The 22251-nt window shown below is 44.2% G+C and overlaps 1 protein-coding gene across 2 annotated transcripts in view; it reads right to left on the bottom strand.

The window, feature by feature from the left end:
• The window catches only part of LOC106565234 (histone deacetylase 7), a 95546-nt gene that overhangs the window by 47525 nt on the left and 25770 nt on the right, over nucleotides 1–22251 (bottom strand). For both annotated transcript variants that reach the window (XM_014132125.2, XM_014132124.2), the window contains exons 3-8: nucleotides 4133–4326; nucleotides 3808–3901; nucleotides 2878–3001; nucleotides 2259–2365; nucleotides 575–697; nucleotides 75–175 (exon numbers count right to left, since the gene is read on the bottom strand). In XM_014132125.2, the coding sequence (XP_013987600.1) occupies nucleotides 75–175; nucleotides 575–697; nucleotides 2259–2365; nucleotides 2878–3001; nucleotides 3808–3901; nucleotides 4133–4273 (690 nt within the window). In that variant the 5' untranslated portion in view covers nucleotides 4274–4326. The remainder of the gene's footprint in view (nucleotides 1–74; nucleotides 176–574; nucleotides 698–2258; nucleotides 2366–2877; nucleotides 3002–3807; nucleotides 3902–4132; nucleotides 4327–22251) is intronic.

Here is a 22251-nt window from a genome sequence, read left to right on the forward strand (position 1 = left end):
ACACTGTACTTGGGAGTACAGTGGGGTTGGAGGAAAGAGGGGCGAAGGGAGGAGGGGGGTTGAGAGGGGCTCACCTCGTGGGCCAGTCCGGTAGTAACTGGGCTATCCGAGAGGAGGCTGTCATTGGGCGAGCTGCACCCCGACACTGGAGTGCTACTGCTGCTGGGGGAATAGTCTGCAGGATGGAAAGGAGGGATAGCCAATCAGCTAAAGAGATACTGACATATAGGATAACAGATTTGTGTGTGTGTGTTAGTGGCGGTACACAAACACTAGTCCGCCCAGCACTAACACACCTGATTCAACTAATCACTTCATCAACAAGACCCTGGCCGTATTCATTTGGCACCAAAGGGATGTAAACTCACTGAAATTGTCCAATTGGAAATGCTTGTTTACATTTACCGCTGAACAAAAAAAATATATTCTACTTTGTGCCCTAATGAATACGACCCAGGTATGTTAGTGTTAGGCCGAGGCCAAAGTGCTCAGACACTGTGGCTACAGCACCAGGAAGAGATAGAGGTTGGTTTGATAGACGGTGGACACAACAAGGCAGGAAGGACTACGTTACCCAGAGTGTCCGGCGTTCTGTGCTTGACAGTAGGGGGAGCACTGGTTTTGCGTTGGAGAGGGTTCTGTCTGGAGTTGATGTGCTTCTTCAGTTTACTCTTCACCTTCAGGATGGGCTCTGAGGCTGAACACACACACACACACGAGCAAACATGCGCAGGCGCACACAAACACACGCGTTAATTCACGCACACACACGTACATGCAAATACACACAAAAGAATGTATATTTTTTGAGTTTGACCAATCCAAGACAATGGCGAAAGTGTATAAAGATGGCGGCCCCCATGTACTTAACACAAATGCTTTGTTTGCTAAGTTCGCTGTATTGTACATTGCTCTCTTGTTACTCTTTTTTTTTAATCAATTCTAGCTCCAAGACGGCAGCAATTTAAAAAAAAAACGAAAAAGTAGATTGCGCCGAATATCTGAATTCCTCCTTCGACATTCTATAACAGACCCCAACAGTATTAAATTACAAATGGCTACAAATCCATAATGTGCTATGTCATCATAAAGCAATTCCTTTTACATAACAAAACCCAAAAGCTCTTCTACACCCCCAGCTGAACAAATAACAAAAGAGTTGACAGCAGTGCCAAAAGTTTCATGTTTACTTTGGCAATGACCACAATAGGCCTAACCAAGCGATCAATCAGCGAGCGGCTTAGCACAGACAAAAGACACCCATGACAGTATGGTATTGTTGTCGGATATTAATACAGAGACAGAGGGGTGTGTAGCCGCAAATGCCCAATGCTGCTAGGGTAACACAGGTAAATAATGGCATTGCAATAGTCCTCCCGGTGACGTAGTTTAGTAGGGACCACTCCTTAGTAGTACTTATGCATATAATGGAAAGAGGCCACACCTACCATCTTTGCAATTGTTCAATTCTGTGACCATGGCATTGAGGGCTATCTCTATCCTATTAATTCATTTGTGCATGGTGGAAAGTTTGGCCTCTATTCACCCCTATGTCCGCACGTCATTCACACGCCCAGTCAGTCAGACAGACGTGTCTGACATTCTCACACATGGTTCATTTTACACATACTTTAGTTACGTAATAGCTTTTGGTCTCTCTCTCTCGGTCTCTCTCTCTCGGTCTCTCTCTCGGTCTTGCTCTCTCTCTCTCTCTCCGGTGTTATTTTTCCTTCCTTGTAGGCTTGGTGCCTCCCACTTTGTCTCTGTCTCTTTCTGTGTCTTTGTCTCTCTCTACATCAGTGTTCGGTATATGTGTGTTAACATGTATCTAACTGCATAACTCACCCAACAACTACAAATGGAAGTAATGTAATATGGCTCCCTTTAAAATGAATCTGTATTGCCTTCTTGAGGCTGTGTTAAAAGGCATGTAGTACCTTCATTTGCTCTGGAGACCTGGGCCGGTATTCATAAAGTGAGTTTATGAGTGCTAGGATCAGGTCCCCCCCTGTCCATGTAATCTTATTCATGATGTACTAAAAGGCAAAACCGATCTTAGATCAGCACTCCTGTGCTCCAGTTTAGCTCGTCATTGATGGCAGACCCCAAACCATTGTCAGGAGTCAACTGCATTTCGTTTACAATGTCACCTCATGACACCATAGTGAGAACAGGAAATTATCTTGTTCTAACTGTGCTGTACAAAGTACAAATGTCTCTACAAAGAAAGTACAAACTACATTAAAATAATTACTCACCTGTTCTTCTGAGGGGCGTGTCCTTGCGTTGGTCACATAGTGGATGATGGACATCAGGGGTCACCATGTGAGGCTTTGGGGTCATGTCAGGATCTGGGGCCAATTCCCTATACAATCAACACAGCCAGTTGAGAGTCATCCACCAAAACCATGAACAATCATTGTTAAGTGTTTGTTGTATTGTGCTGTATCAATTTTGTGCACGTACTGGTGACCTCACAACAATACTTTTGATGAAAATGCACAGTAAAATATTGCATTGTGAAATAATGCTTCACCTGTGGCACAACCATAGATTGAAGTTAGTGAGTCAGTCAGTCAGGCTTATGTATCACCTAATCTAAGGAGTCACTCGGGCTTATCCAAATTGTCTTAGAGGTAAATCTTCCTTACTTCCATCTCTTAATAGGATAATTCGTGGGACAAGATTGGAAAGGTGAAAAGAACAAGATGGTACTCCCACCAAATCCATGGGAATCTAATAACTGTGTATTTTCATGAGTGGACACAGCTCTCTCGCGGTCACGTTTTTTTTGTATTTTTTTTTAAGTCGAATGCAACAAGAAAACAACTTTTCTGTAGAAACTTTAATCGAAGTCTTTACTGGGTTGTCTCTCACCTGTAACCCCTGGGCGTGGTGCTGCTGAAGGGGTTGGAGACGGTCCTCTCCAGGGCGGCCTGCTCCTTCCTCTTCAGGATTTGGCTTCTGAGTTTCTGTTTCACCAGGGGACTGGCCACAGCACCTGTCCGTCAACAGAGTCACCCAATCAGCGACAATAACCTGGAAATTAACCAAAGCCAGGTGCAGCATTCTAAGCTGACTGAATCTGAATCTATTGGTGTCAGCGTAGGGATACAAACAATATATTCCAAAGCACCGATTTTATCTGTATTGTATAATAACTGACAAGCAGTTTCACTATGAGTCAAATATCTATAATCTACTAAACTGAGTATTCAATGTGCCTTCCTGAGATTTCAACATTAGAAAAAGAGGAAAGACGCTAGGCATTTCCCTTGTAATTACTAGTCAGACAAATGTCTGACTGCTATGACTTGGATAATGCAAGTTATTCAAGGACAAGTTATTGAAGCTGAACTTTGAAGGGCAGGTTCTTTGGAATTTGGTGATGGACAGATTGCTAGGTCGCATTCTTTAGTAGGCACTTCCTTCCCGAAAGTAAAAGACAACAAACAACATGACATTTACAATTATTAAGTGACTTGCTTCCTTTTTTTGATTTAGGTTTCATGTGAAAATAGACTGTGACTCATCTTAAGGAACTCCCTCTGTTACAGACAACAACATTCTGAGGATCATATTGGGGCCTCAAAAATAAACAACCGAAACCCATGCACACAAACACCTAAACTACCTACAAGATCGCACTGCTGTCATCATACATTGCATTTCTAAAAATACATTCATGGTCATCATAGTTTACATGGTACTGTAAGCGATCCTTATACATAACATACTGATAACGTTGCACTCATTTCTATTGCATGCCATTTTTCCTCCACACGGCTATGGGGCGTTGTAACTTACTCTGCTCGCTCTTATCCTTGTGCATCAGCTGCTGCAGCTCCTGTCTCTTCTCCTGCTCTTTCTCCTGCCGACTCTGCTCCCTGTCATACTCGTACTGAAACGAGACCATTAACATTCCCATTCACTTGGGTGCAGTGAAGACTATATTTAGGAAGTGATATCAGTCAATGGAAAGAGAGGGATTATATGGAAAGAGGGCACACCTATCTTTTCCATTGATTGCTTTTGTGGCAGCTTGGGCAGCGCAGTTGAGGGCTATTTACATTTTAATGCAGGCTATGTTGGAAGTGTGCTCTCTATCCATCTCTATGGAAGGGATGCTCACCTGGATGTGCTGTGGCAGGTGCTGCTGGGAGTACTTGGCACAGTGCTGGGCTGAGAAGGCCCCCAGGAATGGGGGGAGGTGGGGGGCCAGCATGGCTGAGTCTGGCCCGGGTCGCACCAGCCCCTGGGTACGCAGGTCCATGGGCCGCACCGGCCGGAGTGGTGACGAAGCCTCGCGAGGGATTAGCCCATCCACTATGGAGAGAGAGAGGGAGGGAGGAAGAGAGGAGAAAAAAGAAAGAGGGAGATTATTAGTGATTAGGATCCAAGGCTTTCTTTGTTAGACTGGACAATTAGATTGGAGAATGGGTAAACTAGGAATGAACCGAAGCGGAGGTGCTGCATTCTAAGCCAGACTAAACTTCGTCAATTGGTCTCCGGACAGTCCCTGCTATTGGGACAAAATCCCCCAAATGGAAAACCCTGCCATGACTCTCATGCTCTCCCTTTCTGTCCTCTCTTTTTCTCTCTCATTCTTTTGTGTTGTTTCTTGTCACTGCCCAGTCAAAGCCCCCATGCTGATGTCCGTATCGGGCCACACTTGAAAAGGGATGACTGACCCCATGGAATAGTCTAGACTTGTGTGATGAAAACATACCAATGATGGTATGCACACACACACACACACACACACACACACACACACACACACACACACACACACACACACACACACACACACACACACACACACGCGCACACATAAACCATAGCAACAACCATAACCCTATCCCACACCTGGTCTTTGTCCAAGTATTTAGATGATTCAGGGCAATGAACAACTAGCTTAGATCAAAACAAAACACGGGCTGATTATGAAGTGTAAGAGAGTGTCTACTAGCTAGGCATAGTCCTTACAACAGGCCATTCATTGTCGGATAACGTGATTCAGTGTATGGAAAGTTTGTGTGTTGAGAGTTTGTCCATACGTGTGTGCATTATGTACTTGACTTTAGAATAACAGTCATTCTTCATTCTCGTCAGCCTGCTCTAAGGGACTTGGCCACTGTCCCAAAATTGCATTCAGTAAAAGGAGAGGAAAGAGAGAAAGTGAAGAAAGAAAGGTTGCCACAAAATAACGAAAGAACTAAGGAAGTGAGGGGGAGAAGAGGGGATTAGAACATTGTGTGGCAAAGGCATTTGAGTCATATGCATGCATTTGTCACCTCTTTTTTTACCAGAAACAAGGCTACATTTAGCCAGAAAGTGCGAGACAATAAAACCAAAGTCAGTGTCATGACCCGCAACAATCGTCCCAGAAATCTTTTTGACTTATTTTGAGTCATGGGTTATTGAATAAACATTTAGTGCGCATCAAGGTTAACTACTTGTCAAAACATTATGTTCATGAACTGTTGTTCCTTATTTTAGTCAGGAATTGGCCCCAGATCCTGACATGACCACAAAGCCTCACATGGTGACCCCTGATGTCCATCATCCACCATGTGACCAAAGCAAGGACATGCCCCTCAGAAGCACAGGTGAGTTATTTTTGTTATGTAGTGACACGTTCGTGTGTAGTTAGTGTAGGCATATAAATAATGTAAATCAACCATAAAATGTGTATAGTGCATTGATGGAAGAGAACCTGACTGTGACAAATCATAACAAATATTGCCCATGATGGTAGCTAAATTCACGGGACAAAAAGTCGCCATATTATACTAAACACAAATATCAACACAACATGTAAAGTGTTAATCCAATGTTTCATCAGCTGAAATAAAAGATCCCATAAATTTTCCAAACGCACAAAAAGCATATTTCTCTAAAATGTTGTGCACAAATTTGTTGACATCCTTGTTAGTGAGCATTTCTCCTGTGCCAAGATAATCCATCGACCTGATAGGTGTGGCATATCAAGAAGCTGATTAAACTGCATGATTTTACACAGATACACCTTGTGCTGGGGACAAAAAAAGATCACTCTAAAATGTCCAGTTTTGTCACATAACACTTCACATACATACACTACCGTTCAAAAGTTTGGGGTCACTTAGAAATGTCCTTGTTTTTTATAGGAAAGCAAATACAGTGTAGACATTTTTAATGTTGTAACTATTGTAGCTGACTATTGTAGCTGAAAACGGCAGATTTTATATGGAATATATACATAGGCGTACAAAGGCCCATTATCAGCAACCATCACTCCTGTGTTCCAATGGCATGTTGTGTTAGCTAATCCAAGTTTATCATTTTAAACGGCTAATTGATCATTAGAAAACCCTTTTGCAAATATGTTAGCACAGCTGAAAACTGTTGTTCTGATTAAAGAAGAAATAAAACTGGCCTTCTTTAGACTAGTTGAATATCTTAAAGCATCAGCATTTGTGGGTTTGATTACAGGCTCAAAATGGCGAGAAACAAAGAACTTTCTTCTGAAACTCCAGCCGCGCGCCGACACCGGCCTCGGGGACGACCCGGAGGGCGAGGTGCAGGGTGATCCGAATGGAGACGGTGGAACTCCTGCAGCATTGAAGGGTCCAATACGTCCTCCAGTGGGACCCAGCATCTCTCCTCCGGACCGTACCCCTCTCAGTCCACGAGGAACTGAAGGCCCCTCGCCCGACGCCTCGAATCCAGTATGGTGCGAACGGAGTACGCCGGGACCCCTCGATGTCTAGAGGGGGCGGTGGAACCTCCCGCACCTCAGACTCCTGGAGCGGGCCAGCCACCACCGGCCTGAGGAGAGACACATGGAACGAGGGGTTAATACGGTAATTGGGGGGAAGCTGTAACCTGTAACTCACCTCGTTCAGTCTCCTCAGGACTATAAATGGCCCCACAAACCGCGGTCCCAGCTTCCGGCAGGGCAGGGGGAGGTGCAGGTTTCGGGTCGGTGCGAACACCGGGGCATCACTGCGGTGATGGTCTGCGCTGGCCTTCTGGCGCAGCACGGCCCGCTGGAGGTGAACATGGGCGGCGTCCCATGTCTCCGCGCCTGAACCAGTCATCCACCGCAGGAGCCTCAGTCTGACTCTGATGCCAAGGCGCCAGAACCGGCTGATACCCCAGTACGCACTAGAAGGGGGAGAGGTTAGTGGAGGAGTGGCGAAGCGAGTTCTGAGCCATCTCTGCCCAGGGCACGAACGCCGCCCACTCCCCCTGGCCAGTCCTGGCAATAAGACCGCAGAAACCTACCCACATCCTGGTTCACTCTCTCCACCTGCCCATTACTCTCGGGGTGAAAACCAGAGGTAAGGCTGATCGAGACTGCCAGACGTTCCATGAACGCCCTCCAGATCCTCGACGTGAACTGGGAACCCCGATCAGACACTATATCCACAGGCACCCCATAGTGCCAGAAGACGTGTTTAAACAAGGCCTCTGCAGTCTGTAGGGCCGTAGGTCGACCGGGCAGAGGAAGGAGACGGCAGAACTTAGAGAAACAATCCACAACAACCAGGATCGTGGTGTTTCCCTGTAATGGGGGGAGATCGGTAAGGAAATCGATCGACAGGTGCGACCATGGCCATTGTGGAACAGGTAAGGGGTGTAGCTTACCTCTGGGCAGGTGCCTAGGAGCATTACACTAGGCGCACACCGAGCAGGAGGAAACGTAAACCCTCACGTCCTTAGCCAAAGTGGGCCACCAGGACTTCCCACTCAGACAGCGCACTATCCGACCGATGCCTGGATGACCAGAGGAGGGTGACATGTGGGCCCAATAGATCAGCCGGTCACGGACAGCAGACGGAACGTACAGACGCCGAGCGGGACACTGGAGGGGAGCGGGCTCTGCATGTAACGCCTGTTCAATGCCCGTGTCCAGCTCCCACACTACCGGCGCCACCAGGCAGGAGGCCGGGAGTATGGGGGTGGGATCCATGGGCCGCTCCTCTGTGTCATACAGCCAGGACAGTGCATCTGCCTTCACGTTCTGGGAACCTAGTCTGTAAGAAAGGGTGAAAACAAAACAGGTGAAAAACATGACCCACCTTGCCTGGCGAGGGTTCAGTCTCCTCGCCGCCCGGATGTACTCCAGATTGCGGTGGTCAGTCCAGATGAGAAAATGGTGTTTAGCCCCCTCAAGCCAATGTCTCCACGCCTTCAAAGCCTTGATGACAGCCACCAGCTCCTGGTCCTCCACGTCATAGTTTCGCTCCGCCGGGCTGAGCTTCCTCGAGAAGAAGGCACAGGGGCGGAGCTTCGGTGGCATATCTGAGCGCTGAGAGAGCACGGCTCCTATCCCAGCCACCTCCACTATGAATGCAAAAGAGGGATCCCGATGGGCCAGCACGGGAGCCGAGGTAAACAGAGCCCTCAGGTGACCAAAAGCCCTGTCCGCCTCAGCCGACCACTGCAAACGTACCGGGCCCCCCTTCAGTAGTGAGGTAATGGGAGCCGCTACCTGACCAAAACCCCGGATAAACCTCCGGTAGTAATTGGCAAACCCTAGAAACCGCTGCACCTCCTTTACCGTGGTGGGAGTCGGCCAATTACGCACGGCTGAAATGCGGTCACTCTCCATCTCCACCCATGAGGTGGAAATGCGGTACCCTAGGAAGGAGACGGACTGCTGGAAAAACAGGCATTTCTCAGCCTTGACGTACAGGTCATGCTCCAACAGTCGACCAAGCACCCTGCGCACCAGGGACACATGCTCGGCACGTGTAGCGGAGTATATCAGAATGTCATCAATATACACCACTACACCCTGCCCATGCAGGTCCCTGAAAATCTCATCTACAAAGGCTTGGAAGACTGATGGAGCATTCATCAACCTGTACGGCATGACGAGGTACTCATAATGCCCTGAGGTGGTACTGAACGCCGTCTTCCACTCGTCTCCCTCCTGGATACGCACCAGATTGTAAGCGCTCCTGAGATCTAGTTTGGTGAAGAAGCGCGCACCGTGCATTGACTCAATCGCACTGGCTATGAGAGGTAGCGGGTAACTGTACCTAACAGTGATCTGGTTGATACCTCGATAGTCAATACACGGGCGCAGACCTCCATCATTCTTCTTCACAAAAAATAAACTTGAGGAGGCAGGTGAAGTGGAGGACCGAATGTACCCCTGAATGTACGCCGTCTCCGCCTGTGACAGGGGATACACGTGACTCCTGGGAAGTGCGGCGTCTACCAAGAGATTTACCCGCTACCTCTCATTCCCAGCCACGCCATCCCCTCATCCATGGGGTGGTAATTGAGTCGCCTTCTTTTTGGAGAAGGCGAGAGCCAAATCGGCATATTCGGGGGGAATGCGCACGGTGGAGACCTGGTCTGGACTTTCCACCGTAGTAGCACCAACGGAAACCCCTAAACACCTCCCCGAGCACTCTCGCAACCACTCCGTGAGAGCCCTCCGTTGCCATGAAACAGTGGGGTCATGACAGGCTAACCAGCGTAAGCCTTGCACCACGGGAAATGCAGGAGAGTCAATGAGAAAGAGACTGATTCTCTCCTTGTGATTCCCCTGCATCACCATGCCCAGGGGAGCGGTGGCCTCCCTAATCAACCCTGACCCCAATGGTCGACTGTCTGGGGGATGGAACCAACAGAGCCCGATCTGGACATCTGCGGGTGGCCAGCAGGTTATCCAGCCGGATGGACAGGTCCACCAGCTGGTCAAACGTGAGGATGGTGTCCCTGCAGGCCAACTCCCGACGGACATCCTTGCGCAAGCTGCAGCGATAATGGTTGATCAGGGCCCTGTCGTTCCATCCCGCTCCGGCGGCCAGGGTCCGAAAGTCCAGAGCGAACTCCTGGGCGCTCCGCGTCCCCTGCCGCAGGTGGAAGAGACGTTCACCCGCCGCTCTACCCTCGGGCGGGTGGTCGAAGACTGCCCGGAAACGACGGGTGAACTCCTTGAAGTGGTCCAGCACCGCATCTCCTTCCACCCACACGGCGTTGGCCCACTCCAGGGCTTTCCCCGAGAGGCATGAGACGAGGGCGGACACCCTCTCACGGCCCGAAGGAGCCGGGTGGACGGTCGCCAGGTATAACTCCAACTGCAGCAGGAAACCCTGGCAGCGGGCAGCCGTCCCATCGTACTCCCCGGGGAGGGCGAGGCGAATCCCACTGGGACTGGGTGCAGGGGGAGCGAGTAGTGGTGCTGGAGGGACTCCCTGTCTCTCCCAGCGGTCCATTGTTTGGACGACGCGGTCCATGGCGGCGCCGAGATGATGGAGCATCGCTGCGTGTTCCTGAACGCGCTCCTCTACCCCTATAACAGGGGCACCTGCTCCTGCTGACTCCATCAGGGGTGGGGTATTCTGTCATTGCTGGGTGTAGCTGGTGCATGGAAGTCAGGCGCAGGAGAGCAGAGATGAGTGGACAAAGCACTTTACTGAGGCAATCATTTGAAGCGAATGCAACAGTGTCACAAAAACAAATGCCCAAAGAACAAGTGAGGCAGCACAAAGTACAATAACCAAGTACAAAGTACCGGCTGCCACAAAGCACGGGTGTAAAACAAAACCCGGCGCAAACCAGCCGTAAGCGTGCCAATCTGACAATAAACAATACCCCACACAGACATAGAGAGAACAGAGGGCTAAATACACATAGTAATTATGAGGAGATGTAAACCAGGTGTGCAGGAAAACAAGACAAAACAAATGGAAAATGAAAGGTGGAGCGGCGATGGCTAGAAGACCGGTGACATCGACCGCCGAACGCCGCCCGAACAAGGAGAGGGACCGACTTCGGCGGAAGTCGTGACACAACGTCAACAGTGACGAGGCGACTCCGGGATGCTGGCCTATTAGGCAGTGTTGCAAAGAAAGAGCCATATCTCAGACTGGCCAATAAAAAGAAAAGATTAAGATGGGCAAAAGTACACAGACACTGGACAGAGGAACTCTGCCTAGAAGGCCAGCATCCCGGAGTCGCCTCTTCACTGTTGACGTTGAGACTGGTGTTTTGCGGGTACTATTTAATGAAGTTTTGAGGAAGCGTGCAATTGACATGCTGACTGCACGAATGTCCACCAGAGCTGTTGCCAGAGAATTGAATGTTCTTTCTCTACCATTTCTTGTTTTAGATAATTTGGCAGTACATCCAACCGGCCTTACACCACGTGTAAGTAAGCCAGCACAGGACCTCCACATCTGGCTTCTTCACCTGTGGGGTCGTCTGAGACCAGCCACCCTGACAGCTGATGAAACTGTGGGTTTGCACAACCGAAGAATTTCTGCACAAGCTGTCAGAAACAGTTTCAGGGAAGCTCATCTGTATGCTCCTTGTCCTCACCAGGGTCTTGACCTGACAGCAGTTCGGCGTCGTAACGCACACTGGAGAATGGCCACTGGCACACTAGAGAAATGCGCTCTTCATAGATGAACCCTGGTTTCAACTGTCCTGGAAAGATGGCAGATAGCGTGTATGGCGTCGTGTGAGTGAACGGTTTGCTGATGTCAGCGCTGTGAACAGAGTGCCCCAAGGTGGCGGTGGGGTTATGGTATGGGCAGGCATAAGCTACAGACAACGAACACAATTGCATTTTATTGATGGCAATTTCAATGCACAGTGGTACCATGACAAAATCCTGAAAATGTCCCAGTTCTTCCATGGCCTGCATACTCACCAGACATGCCACCCATTGACCATGTTTGAGATGCTCTGGATTGACGTGTACAACAGTGTGTTCCAGTTCCCACCAATATCCAGCAACTTCTCACAGCCATTGAAGAGGAGTGGGACAACATCCACAGGCTATAATCAACAGCCTGATACAACTGTCATGTCCTGACCATAGTAAGTTGTTATTTTCTATGGTAGAGTAGGTCAGGTCGTGACAGGGGGTGTTTGTCTGTTTTGTATTCCTATGTTCAGTTTCTAGTTTTGTATTTCTATGTTAGTTTTGTTTGGTATGATCTCCAATTAGAGGCAGCCGGTTGTCGTTGTCTCTAATTGGAGGTCATATTTAAGTTGATGTTTGTCCCACCTGGTTTTGTGGGTGATTCATTTTTGAGTAGTGTGTTTTCTCTCTGCGTCACGTTTTTTTTTTTTTTAATTCAAGTATTTAGTGTATTGCATTTAGTTTCACGGTAAATAAATATGTGGAATTACGAACACGCTGCATTTTGGTCCGATTCTTTGAACAGCCGTGACAACAACTCTATACGAAGGTGCTGTGTTGCGCTGCAAGATACTGACTGGTTTTCTGATCCACGCCCCTACCTTTTTTTTAAGGTATCTTTGACCAACAGATGCATATCTGTATTCCCAGTCATGTGAAATCCCTAGATTAGGACATAATTTCAATTGACTGATTTTCTTATATGAACTGTAACTCAGTAACATTTTTGAAGTTGTTGCTGGTTGCGTATATATTTTTGTTCAGTGTAGATTTGTTTATTGATTAAACTTACACCAAGTCATGTTTAGGTGTCAAAAGGATTGAGACATTACTCTTCCTCCAAGCAGTTTCTATGTTCTTGTATGGAATGCTTTATTAAAAATACTGCAGATTGAAAGAAAGGACAGAAATGGAGGGTGGAGACACCTTTCCCCTCAGGGTGGGAGCGGAGGAATATGATGCAAATGTACCACGGTTTCTGAATGCCATGACAAACATTAGTCAGCAGCATTACTCACATACTTCCCGTAGAGGGCCGATGTCCTAACACTGGTATACCCCATTCAGCTAGGTAGGATTAAGGGGCTCACTGTCAAAACAAATGGAAATCCTCCATCATAAAACCTTAGTGAACTATCTGTATAGCTAGCTACACAATGTCCATCACTCTATACCATAACACTGTCTATGAGTCACCTTCATAACACTTACACTGCCATTTATGACCTGGTGAACAGTAGGAGTTCATTAGGACAGTAATAGTGAATAGTAGGCGTACACAATGTTCCTAACTCTTTACCATCGTTTTCTATGAGCCAACTGTTTATAATGTATGAATACACTTATAAATACCTATTAATAAGATTCATGGTGCATTATAATACTGGGTATAAGAGTTACCTAATTAGCATTGGTCCAAAATGAAAGTATGTAATCGTCAATAGAATTGTATTCATTATGACCTGAAAGGAAAAACTGATCCAAGATCAGCACTCCTACTCTGAGACAATTTATGAATATGTACCCTGAGTGGAGAAATGACTAAGAGAGAGACGTCTGCGAGACGGTTCAGTCAAACAGTACTTTCAGAGGGAAAACACACCCACACACGTATTACTGCAGGTCAAATATGCATGACACACAGGCCCATCACCAAACAACAGATTCCAGTACATCTGGAAAACTCTTTATAATGGGGTGTGGGGCCAGTAAGATTGAAACCACTGGAATAACTATTACATTTTAGTATAATAAACCCTCATTACGTCGCCATAATAACTAATAAGAGCCATGAGAGCTATGGTGTGGAGTGTCTTAAGTGTGGGTAACATTGGTTCTGTGTCTGTATGTGTGTTTACATGCATGTGTGTTTTTTACTGACAGAGAGAATGAAAGAGAGAGAGGCTCCAGGTAGAAATTGAAAGAGGTAAGAGTGTACTGAGTGTATTGAATCTCGAGTGTATGTCTCTCTCTCTCTCCATCTATCACCCCCTTTTATTCTATTTTTTTTATAAGAAACATGAATGTGTTGAAAATGCCAAATTGTTTGCAGTCAACTTACACACAGCTCTGACAATCACACTTACCCCACCAGAAATGCCACCAGGGGACTTTTCACAGTCCCCAAATCCAGAACAAATTCAAGAAAACGTAAAGTATTATATAGAGCTATTATTGCATTGGAACTCCGTTACGTCACATTATTGCTCAAATAAACAGCAACCCTGGTTTTAAAAAACAGATAAAGCAACACCTCACGGCACAACGCCTCTCCCCTATTTGACCTAGATAGTTTGTGTATATGTACAGTGGTTCCTCCTTTAAAAGTTGTGAGCTTACACCGTGGGATTTAGAGGTAATTTGTGGTTTAGTACGGTACCCTGCGTCACCACTTCATTGCTCCAGACCAGCACAAGGCGGAGTTAGAGCACTGATTATGCTTTTGGGTCCTACTGTGTCTCTAACTGACAATGAATGGGCGACATAAACCTAAATAGAAACTGATAATTGTGCACGACTTCAGTATTACTTACTAAAACTGTAGTTACACTAAGGTTTTTCTTATTTGATTTTGTTAGGATTATTTTGCTCTTACTGTAGTACTGAAGGCCACTCCCAACCGGTCACGTTGTACAGCGCCTGAGTGGTGCAATGTTCTAAGACACTACATAGCAGTGCAAGCTGTGTTGCTACATAGTCTGGTTCAATACCCATGCCGGCCTCGACTGGGAGACCCAAGAGATGACTGTAGGTTTTTGGTTTTTCTCCCTCTAAAAACAGAAATAAATCATTCTAAATAACAAACTGGCTTTATTTACAAATTAGTAACAATGTCTAACCCCATGTTCAAGAATGGCCTTTTTCTCACTCATTTTACGTTATTTGAAAACAAAATGATCTCCAAAAAATTGAAGGGGCTTTGCACAAATAATAGCGCCGACTTGGGAAACGTTCCTGCTGTTCTGTTCTTAGTGCCAGTCTGCACATTCAAACTAAAACAATGTAACTAATAATGGCATCTTTATGCTTCATTAATAAAATAATGATAAAAATACTCTTTCAAAATGCCAATGTTTATTTAGTTATGGATCCATAACGAATTACTATGGGAATAAATATCAATGAAATACAGAAATATCCTCCAATCCTCCGTATGTAATTATTGGTGGAGAGTCACGTCATATTTTTCGATATGACGTGACTCTCCACCAATAGAATGAGTCTCACTAGTGTTGAGTAATGTGCTGTTAAAAGTGGTGTAGGTCTTATTTATTTAAAGAGCATATTAGAAGTTAGAAGAAATATCCTACTATTTCAGCACCGTTTCGAGCTGCTCTGAGACAAGCATGGTGACTGGTCTTGATAAATCAATTTGATTTTTATTTTCACTGAATCTCCGTTTAGGTATTGGTTAGATTAGGGTGTAGAAATGTTATGCTCTTAGTGTAACCTTTATTTAACTAGGCAAGTCAGTTAAGAACAAATTCTTATTTACAAGGACATCCTACTCCATCGGGGAATTGAACCCGGGTGTCCTGCGTGCTCGCAGGACACTGGATTCTTTAGCTAAATAGCCCAGTACTGTACTCCCAACCATCACGTTGTACAGCGCCATATTTTCCGTTCCATCCTGACAGAAACCCAGAGGGGTTTCCATCATTACAGTAGTGATGGACAGCTGGTAGCATTTTGAAAACAGGTTTTCAAACACCTGATTAGCAGGACAATAGACTGTTTATAGCCCGGCTACTGTAGCTGTGAACATCCCCCTACCTGCAATGTATTCGATGCTTAAGTACTCTGAAGTGTTGCATTTCTAACTCAAAACAGCAGTACAGTATTTCTTCATCAACATCTTTATGCTTTCGTTAATAAAATAATGATAAAAATACTATTTCAAAATGCTGATGTTTATTTAGTTATGGATACATAACGAATTACTATGGGAATAAATCAGTGAATTACAGAAATATTGTAACAAAGTTGTCTAATGAAGGTAAACAAATGGTTGCTTACTGGAAAATACTCTTTCAAACACACGGTCACATTGCACAGCACCATTATGGCTATTAGCAGGGCTATATTTTAGCCTTTATGGGTGGCGCACAATTGTCCCACCGTTTCTCTCCCTCTAAAAACAGAAATACATGATTTGGCCTTTACAAATATTATTTTGTCCTTTATTCAGATTACAATCGCTCTCTTTCGAAATAATCTCCAAAATATCGTTATATATTATCAAGTTGATGACACAGTCATATAGCCGGCACCTACATAAAGCTGAGTGACTCATTCATGGCTCGATGACACACTCATTCAACATTCTTTCTGATAGTCTTTAATAAAGAAATGTTTTGGTTATTCTGACCTGGACACCATGTACAGTATTATAATAGCCCATTATGGGCTATTAGCAGGACAATATACCTTTACCAACACCTCTCTGTATTTTGATACTTTGTGGATGGGGGCTCCGGAATGGATGGGGGTTCCCGCAGCGCAAAATGCGTTGCTAAAGTTGCAGGTTCGATACCCGTGCCAGCTGCCACCGGGAGACCCATGAGGTGGCTTTTGATTTTAATTTAGAATCCTCCAATCCTCTATATGTAATTATTGGTGGAGAGTCACGTCATGTTTTTCGATATACTGTAGGTCTACCATAGGCGACATGAGTCTCAATAGTGTTGAGTAATATGCTGTTAAAAGTGGTGTAGGTCTTATTTATTTAAAGAGCATATTGAAGTTAGAAGCAATAGGATTTGAAGCAAAAGCATGGGGACTGGTCTTGATAAATCAATTAGATTTTTATTTTCACTTAATCTCCATTTGGGTATTGGTTAGACTAGAATTAGAAAATGATGGTGCAGAAAAGTTATGCTCTTAGTGTAACCTTTATTTAACTAAGCAAGTCAAATTCTTATTTACAAGGACAGCCAACTCCTTCCTCCCAGTCGGGGAATTGAACCCCAGTCTCCCGCGTGTGCAGCATTCTCTAGTACAGCCATTATTGAAGGCTATCAAAAGCTTCTGAAATATGCCCTCTGGTGGTCAAAATAGCACTAACTAGCATTAATGGTACCAACTTACCATAGAATTCTGCGGCAACATGTAAGCTGCGCCGCAGTACGCTGCAACTTTTAAAGGAGGAACCACTGTATAGATATGTAGGCTACGTAGTTCTATTCTTGTCTATTAATGTTCTGTATTATGTCATGTTTCATGTTTTGTGTGGACCCCAGGAAGAGTATCTGCTGCTTTTGCAACAGCTAATGGGGATCCTAATAAAATACCAAAAAATACCAAATACCCCTCTCTCTGGGCTGTCACTTGCACCCTGCCTTAATGTCAGTGTGGTAAGACTCAACCAGGATGCCCGACGAGGATGCCCAGGTGTGACCAGCATCACCTGATCTTATTCAATCCAGACACATTGGTATTTCTGTGAACTCACATCAGTGTGTGCATGAGTGAGTGTGTGTGTTCCTGTGTGTATCCAGCTACAGTACATGTTTGTTTCCCATCTCGAATTGGGTATTTGAAGAAGTAGGCACTTTATCTACAATATCCAGTGTGGTACTTCAGTATGGATACATTTATTAACGTTGCCATTTCTCTTCATGCTTGAGAACAAAAACAGCTACTACAGGAATTACCCAGAGGCATGAGAACACTGTGTATTACCAGCATAAAGAGATGTGTGTTTTCAGAGGAAATGGTCGGGGACACACACACGCACACGCGCACACACACAAACACACAGCAGACGACTATAAACAAAGCGTGAGCCCCACTGATTTATGCTTGGGCTGGGCGGTATACTATATACCGGTATTAATTCACAGACCGGTTTGAATTTTGGCTTTACCATCTATTAACGGTATTTCAATGTTTGGTTTGTTAAATGTGATACGCAACTCTGTCCGTTTTTATAGTTTACTCGTTTGCTACTTGAGTAATCTCTGTCCTTCTCATGCTGCTCTATGTCGCTAACCATGCCAAGCCCTGCCCCCTGTCACTCAAGGAGAGAGCAATTGCTGAAAAATTTCAGTCACTGAAAAATGTCTTGCCTTTCATTCTGCCTGGTCAGATGGATGCAACAATGTTGGTGACATGCTGCTTTCCACAAGCGTTCTATAATTACACTATTAGTTTGAGTATCTCACTGTCTGAAACTACTGCTTGCTAGTTTGTCTTTTCTTAGCAAGGTGTTGCTAAAAATATATATTTTTGCCACTAATGCTAATCGCTAGTTCGTACATTTAGCAAACAAGCTAGCCAGTTAAGAGACAGACCAAATGTAGCTAGTTAGCTAGTTCCTACCCTGTCAATAATACCTCACTAGCTAATTCATTCATTGTCATGTCAAACAATGTATTCAAGGTACTGCCCACTATATTCCAGCTATAGAAAAACAATAATCATTATATTTCCATGATCCAACAGTTCACCAATTAAGTAGGCATAGATTGTTTGCCATATCATTCTGCATGGCATAGTGTGGAAATTATAATAAAAGTGCAGGAACTGCAGAAATTGAGGAAAATGCTGAAAATGATTTTTGTTTGGAGTTGGATTGAACAGTATAAATGGAGAAAGACACATTTAAATCAATTATAATTGATGTGTTGCCACCCTAGGGTCATGAGATACTTAGAAATCATATTTAGCACATTTATTATTCAAAAACATAAAATACTGTCAAATACCTTCATACTGTCAAAAATATGAAAAATATTGTTATATGATATGTCATCCATATCTCCCAGCCCTAAATTATGTCCTGATAGGAAACGATCAGGAAGTCTCTAGTGAACAACAAACAACCACCAGCTGTGTTCTTACCATGGAACCACAGCCATGATGTCCCTCAGAAACACTACACCAACTATCGACAGTATACTTTATGTAATGTATGCTACATTTTGCATTCAACATGAAAATGCCAACCACAGATATGAACACAGATATGAAATATAGCCAATCATATTTATAAATCAGAGAACTTGTGAGTTTTTGTAGAACTTGGCTGTCTGTGTAAAGTATACCTGTATTGCACTACCTTGAAGTGATTATGGACACTTTAAAACCGCATTGTTATGAAGTGCTTTTTGAGACACATATAGGAGACATATCTATCCCTCATAAAGTGCCTCAAGTGTAGGCTACCCTTACGACCACATACAGTAGTGTGCTCAGTCAGTGAAATGTTGTCGTAGTCCTATTTGAAGCACAGAGCACAAATTTGGTCACACCCTGTGTGCCTCCATACCCTGTGTGCAACACCAAATTGTTTTTCTCCCTGGTGTGGTAAATGGTACACATAAGATTTAATCATAAGGTCTCAAAAATAGGGGGAAAGACGATGATAATATTAACACGAATAACAGTTATCACATCCGTTTTCTGTTGCTAAAAATAGACACGAGACAAACTTCTGGTCTATGTTGACATCTCAGCTTTCATAACCATCGTTTTTCTCTCTCGGGTGCTGCTGCAACAGCCTACCACCACACACAGACACACACACACAAACACACAAAGACACGCACAGACAGACATACTCACACATGCATACAAACACACACGCACACACACACACACACACACACACACACACACACACACACACACACACACACACACACACACACACACACACACACACACACACACACACACACACACACACACACACACACACACACACACACACACACACACACAGAGAGAGAAACTGAAACAGTGACATCCTGTTGCTAAAGTTAGTCTGCACCATTGACATCCTCTTTTTCATTTAGGCAAGCAGACGCTGCTATTTTGGTTGAATGTGTGTATGCGTGCGTGTTACAGATGCCTGTTATTTTTAACAACTCAACCTCACAATCAAGATATTGTTTATTGTTGGGTGAAGGTGAACTGAAAGTAGCATAGTGGAGTTGCTGGGATAATCACAAAATTCATAAAGGGCTGGAATTGTTGTTATTTTATTAGGATCCCCATTAGCTGTTGCAAAAGTAGCAGCTACTCTTCCTGGGGTCCACACGAAACATGAAACATGACATAATAGACAAGAACAGCTCAAAGACAGAACTACATCAAATTCTTTCTTTTTTTACTTTGCTTATTGAATTTTCAACACCAGCATTTACAAAATAACTGCACTTGTAAGTTATTTGGTAGTAATATAAAACAACATATCAAAGACAACAATACAGAAAAACAGAGAGACAGACATAAAAAATACAAATACAAAAAATATATATTTAAAAAAAAGGTCAAGAAAGAAATTGTATTTTGATACAGTTGTTATACGTCAATAAGCACAGATAATGCAGTCCTTAACATCCGAGATATCGTGTATGCACATACCAGGCCTCTTACATCACCAATATATAAATATATATCACTCTGGAACTGCAGGGAAATGTAGTCATTCAACATAAGAAAAGAAGGGAGCCCACATTGCAAAGAATATGTCTACAGACCCATTGAGTGTGTGTTGAATTTTTTCCAACTTTATGCAATTAAAAACTGATTTAATCCAAAGAGCATGCGAAGGGGGTGCAGAGGACTTCCATCTAAGTAAAATTAATCGTCTCGCTAACAAAGTGACAAAGGCAATTACATCCTTATTCATTTTGGTCAATTGTATTGTGGGTAAGGAAACCCCAAATAGCGCAATAACAGGGTCTGGCTCGATCTGTGTGCCGCTTAATTCTTAGAGTGTGTTAAAGATGTCTTTCCAGAAACCAACAAGAGATGGGCAACACCAAAACATGAGTATATGATTAGCAGGAGACTGATTACATCGTACACAATTAGGGTTCACATCCTTGTACATTTTGGATAATCTTGCTTTGGTCCAGTGGGCCCTATGAATGAGTATGCATTGAATAGAAGTGCTATGTACCTTTTTGAGTGCCCCTTCCCATAATTCATCAGATATTTTCTCACCCAGTTCCTCCTCCCATGAGGATTTAATATTGTTTAATGAGATGGTTTGTAGTGAGCAAATTTGACTATAGATTATTGACAAGGTGCCTTTCTGAGTAGAAAGTGGGATAAGAAATGTGTCGAACTGTGTTTCACCAGGAAGGGTGGGAATCCTGGATCTATGCTGTGGACATAACTCCGAATTTGTAAGAACCTAAAGAAATGATGTCTGGGGAGACCACATTTAGCTGATAATTGTTCAAACGTACTAAATGTATTGTTAATATACATATCCCTGAATCTTTTAATACCGAGACTAGACCATGTTGAGAAAGCACCATCAACCATAGATGGGAGAAAAGCTGGGTTTGAGGCTACCAAAGAAGAGGTTGTCTGAAACCCAAAGTGGCGCCAAAATTGATTCCAGATCTTCAATGTTGTTTTGACACATATATTTTTGGTGAAGGAGGAGTAAGGGCCTGTAACGGAGGAGTGAGCGAGGGAAGACAATGATGCTGGTATAGATGAGGCGGCCTCCATCTCTAGCCAAATTGGGGGTGGGAATATCTCTCTGCTCTGCAACCAGTACTGAATGATCCTAAGGTTAGCGGCCCAATAATAGGTAGAGCTAGACCACTTTCTGGTTTAGGCCCCCTGGGGGACTTTTTGTCCCATATAAAGGGTAGTATTAGGCCATTGATCTTTTTGAAAAATGTATTGTGAAGAAAAATCGTAAGGCACTGATAGAGATATAAGAATATAGGGAGAGTATTCATTTTAATATAATTAATTATTGCAACTAAGGAGAGGTGTAACAAAGACCAGCATTCCAAATCGTCCTTAGTACGGGTTAAAAGAGGAGCAAAGTTGCCTTGAAAAAGGTTTTCAAATCTGATTGTGACATGTACCCCCATCAATTGGCTTTTACTGAGATTCGGTTTATACCCTGATAAGTGACCGAAGGATGCGAAAGTGGCAAGGGCAGCAGGAACAGAGAGAGAAAGGCTGGATGTGTATAATAATAAATCATCTGCATATAAAGACAGTTTGTATTCGTGTCTGTATCTGACTATACCTTTGATAAGGGGGTTGGAGCAATGTGCTATTGCAAGTGGTTCTATGGCAAGGGCAAACAGTAAGGGACTAAAGGGCAACCCTGGCATGTCGATCGTTGCAAAGGGAAGCAATCTGATTGAGTGTTATTAGTCCTGACAGAGGCTTGAGGGGATGAATACAGAAGGCTCATCCCCTCAATTTGGAGGCAAAGCCGAATTTATTTAGAGTGTAAAAAAGGTATTTCCATTCCACCCAGTCAAATGCTTTCTCCTCATTCAGGGATATAATAGCTTCAGAGGTATTGGCGACAGAAGGATTATATGTAATATTAAATAATGATCGAAGATTGAAGTCTATTTTTAATAAATCCTGTTTGATCCGGAGAGATAATTGATGGGAGGACTGTTTCCAGACGCGAAGTTTGGAAGTTTGGCTAGAATTTTATAGTCAACATTTAGCAGGCTAATTGGATGGTATGATACACAGTCAAGATGGTCTTTGTTTTTTTTAAGAATAAGACAAATGGTTGCCTGAGTGAGAGTCTGTTGGAGAACACCATTTACAAATGCTTCATTGTACATTTCAATTAGAATAGGGGCTATTTT

This window comes from Salmo salar, chromosome ssa12 (assembly GCF_905237065.1).
Source record: "Salmo salar chromosome ssa12, Ssal_v3.1, whole genome shotgun sequence".
NCBI classification, from domain to species: Eukaryota; Metazoa; Chordata; class Actinopteri; order Salmoniformes; family Salmonidae; genus Salmo; species Salmo salar.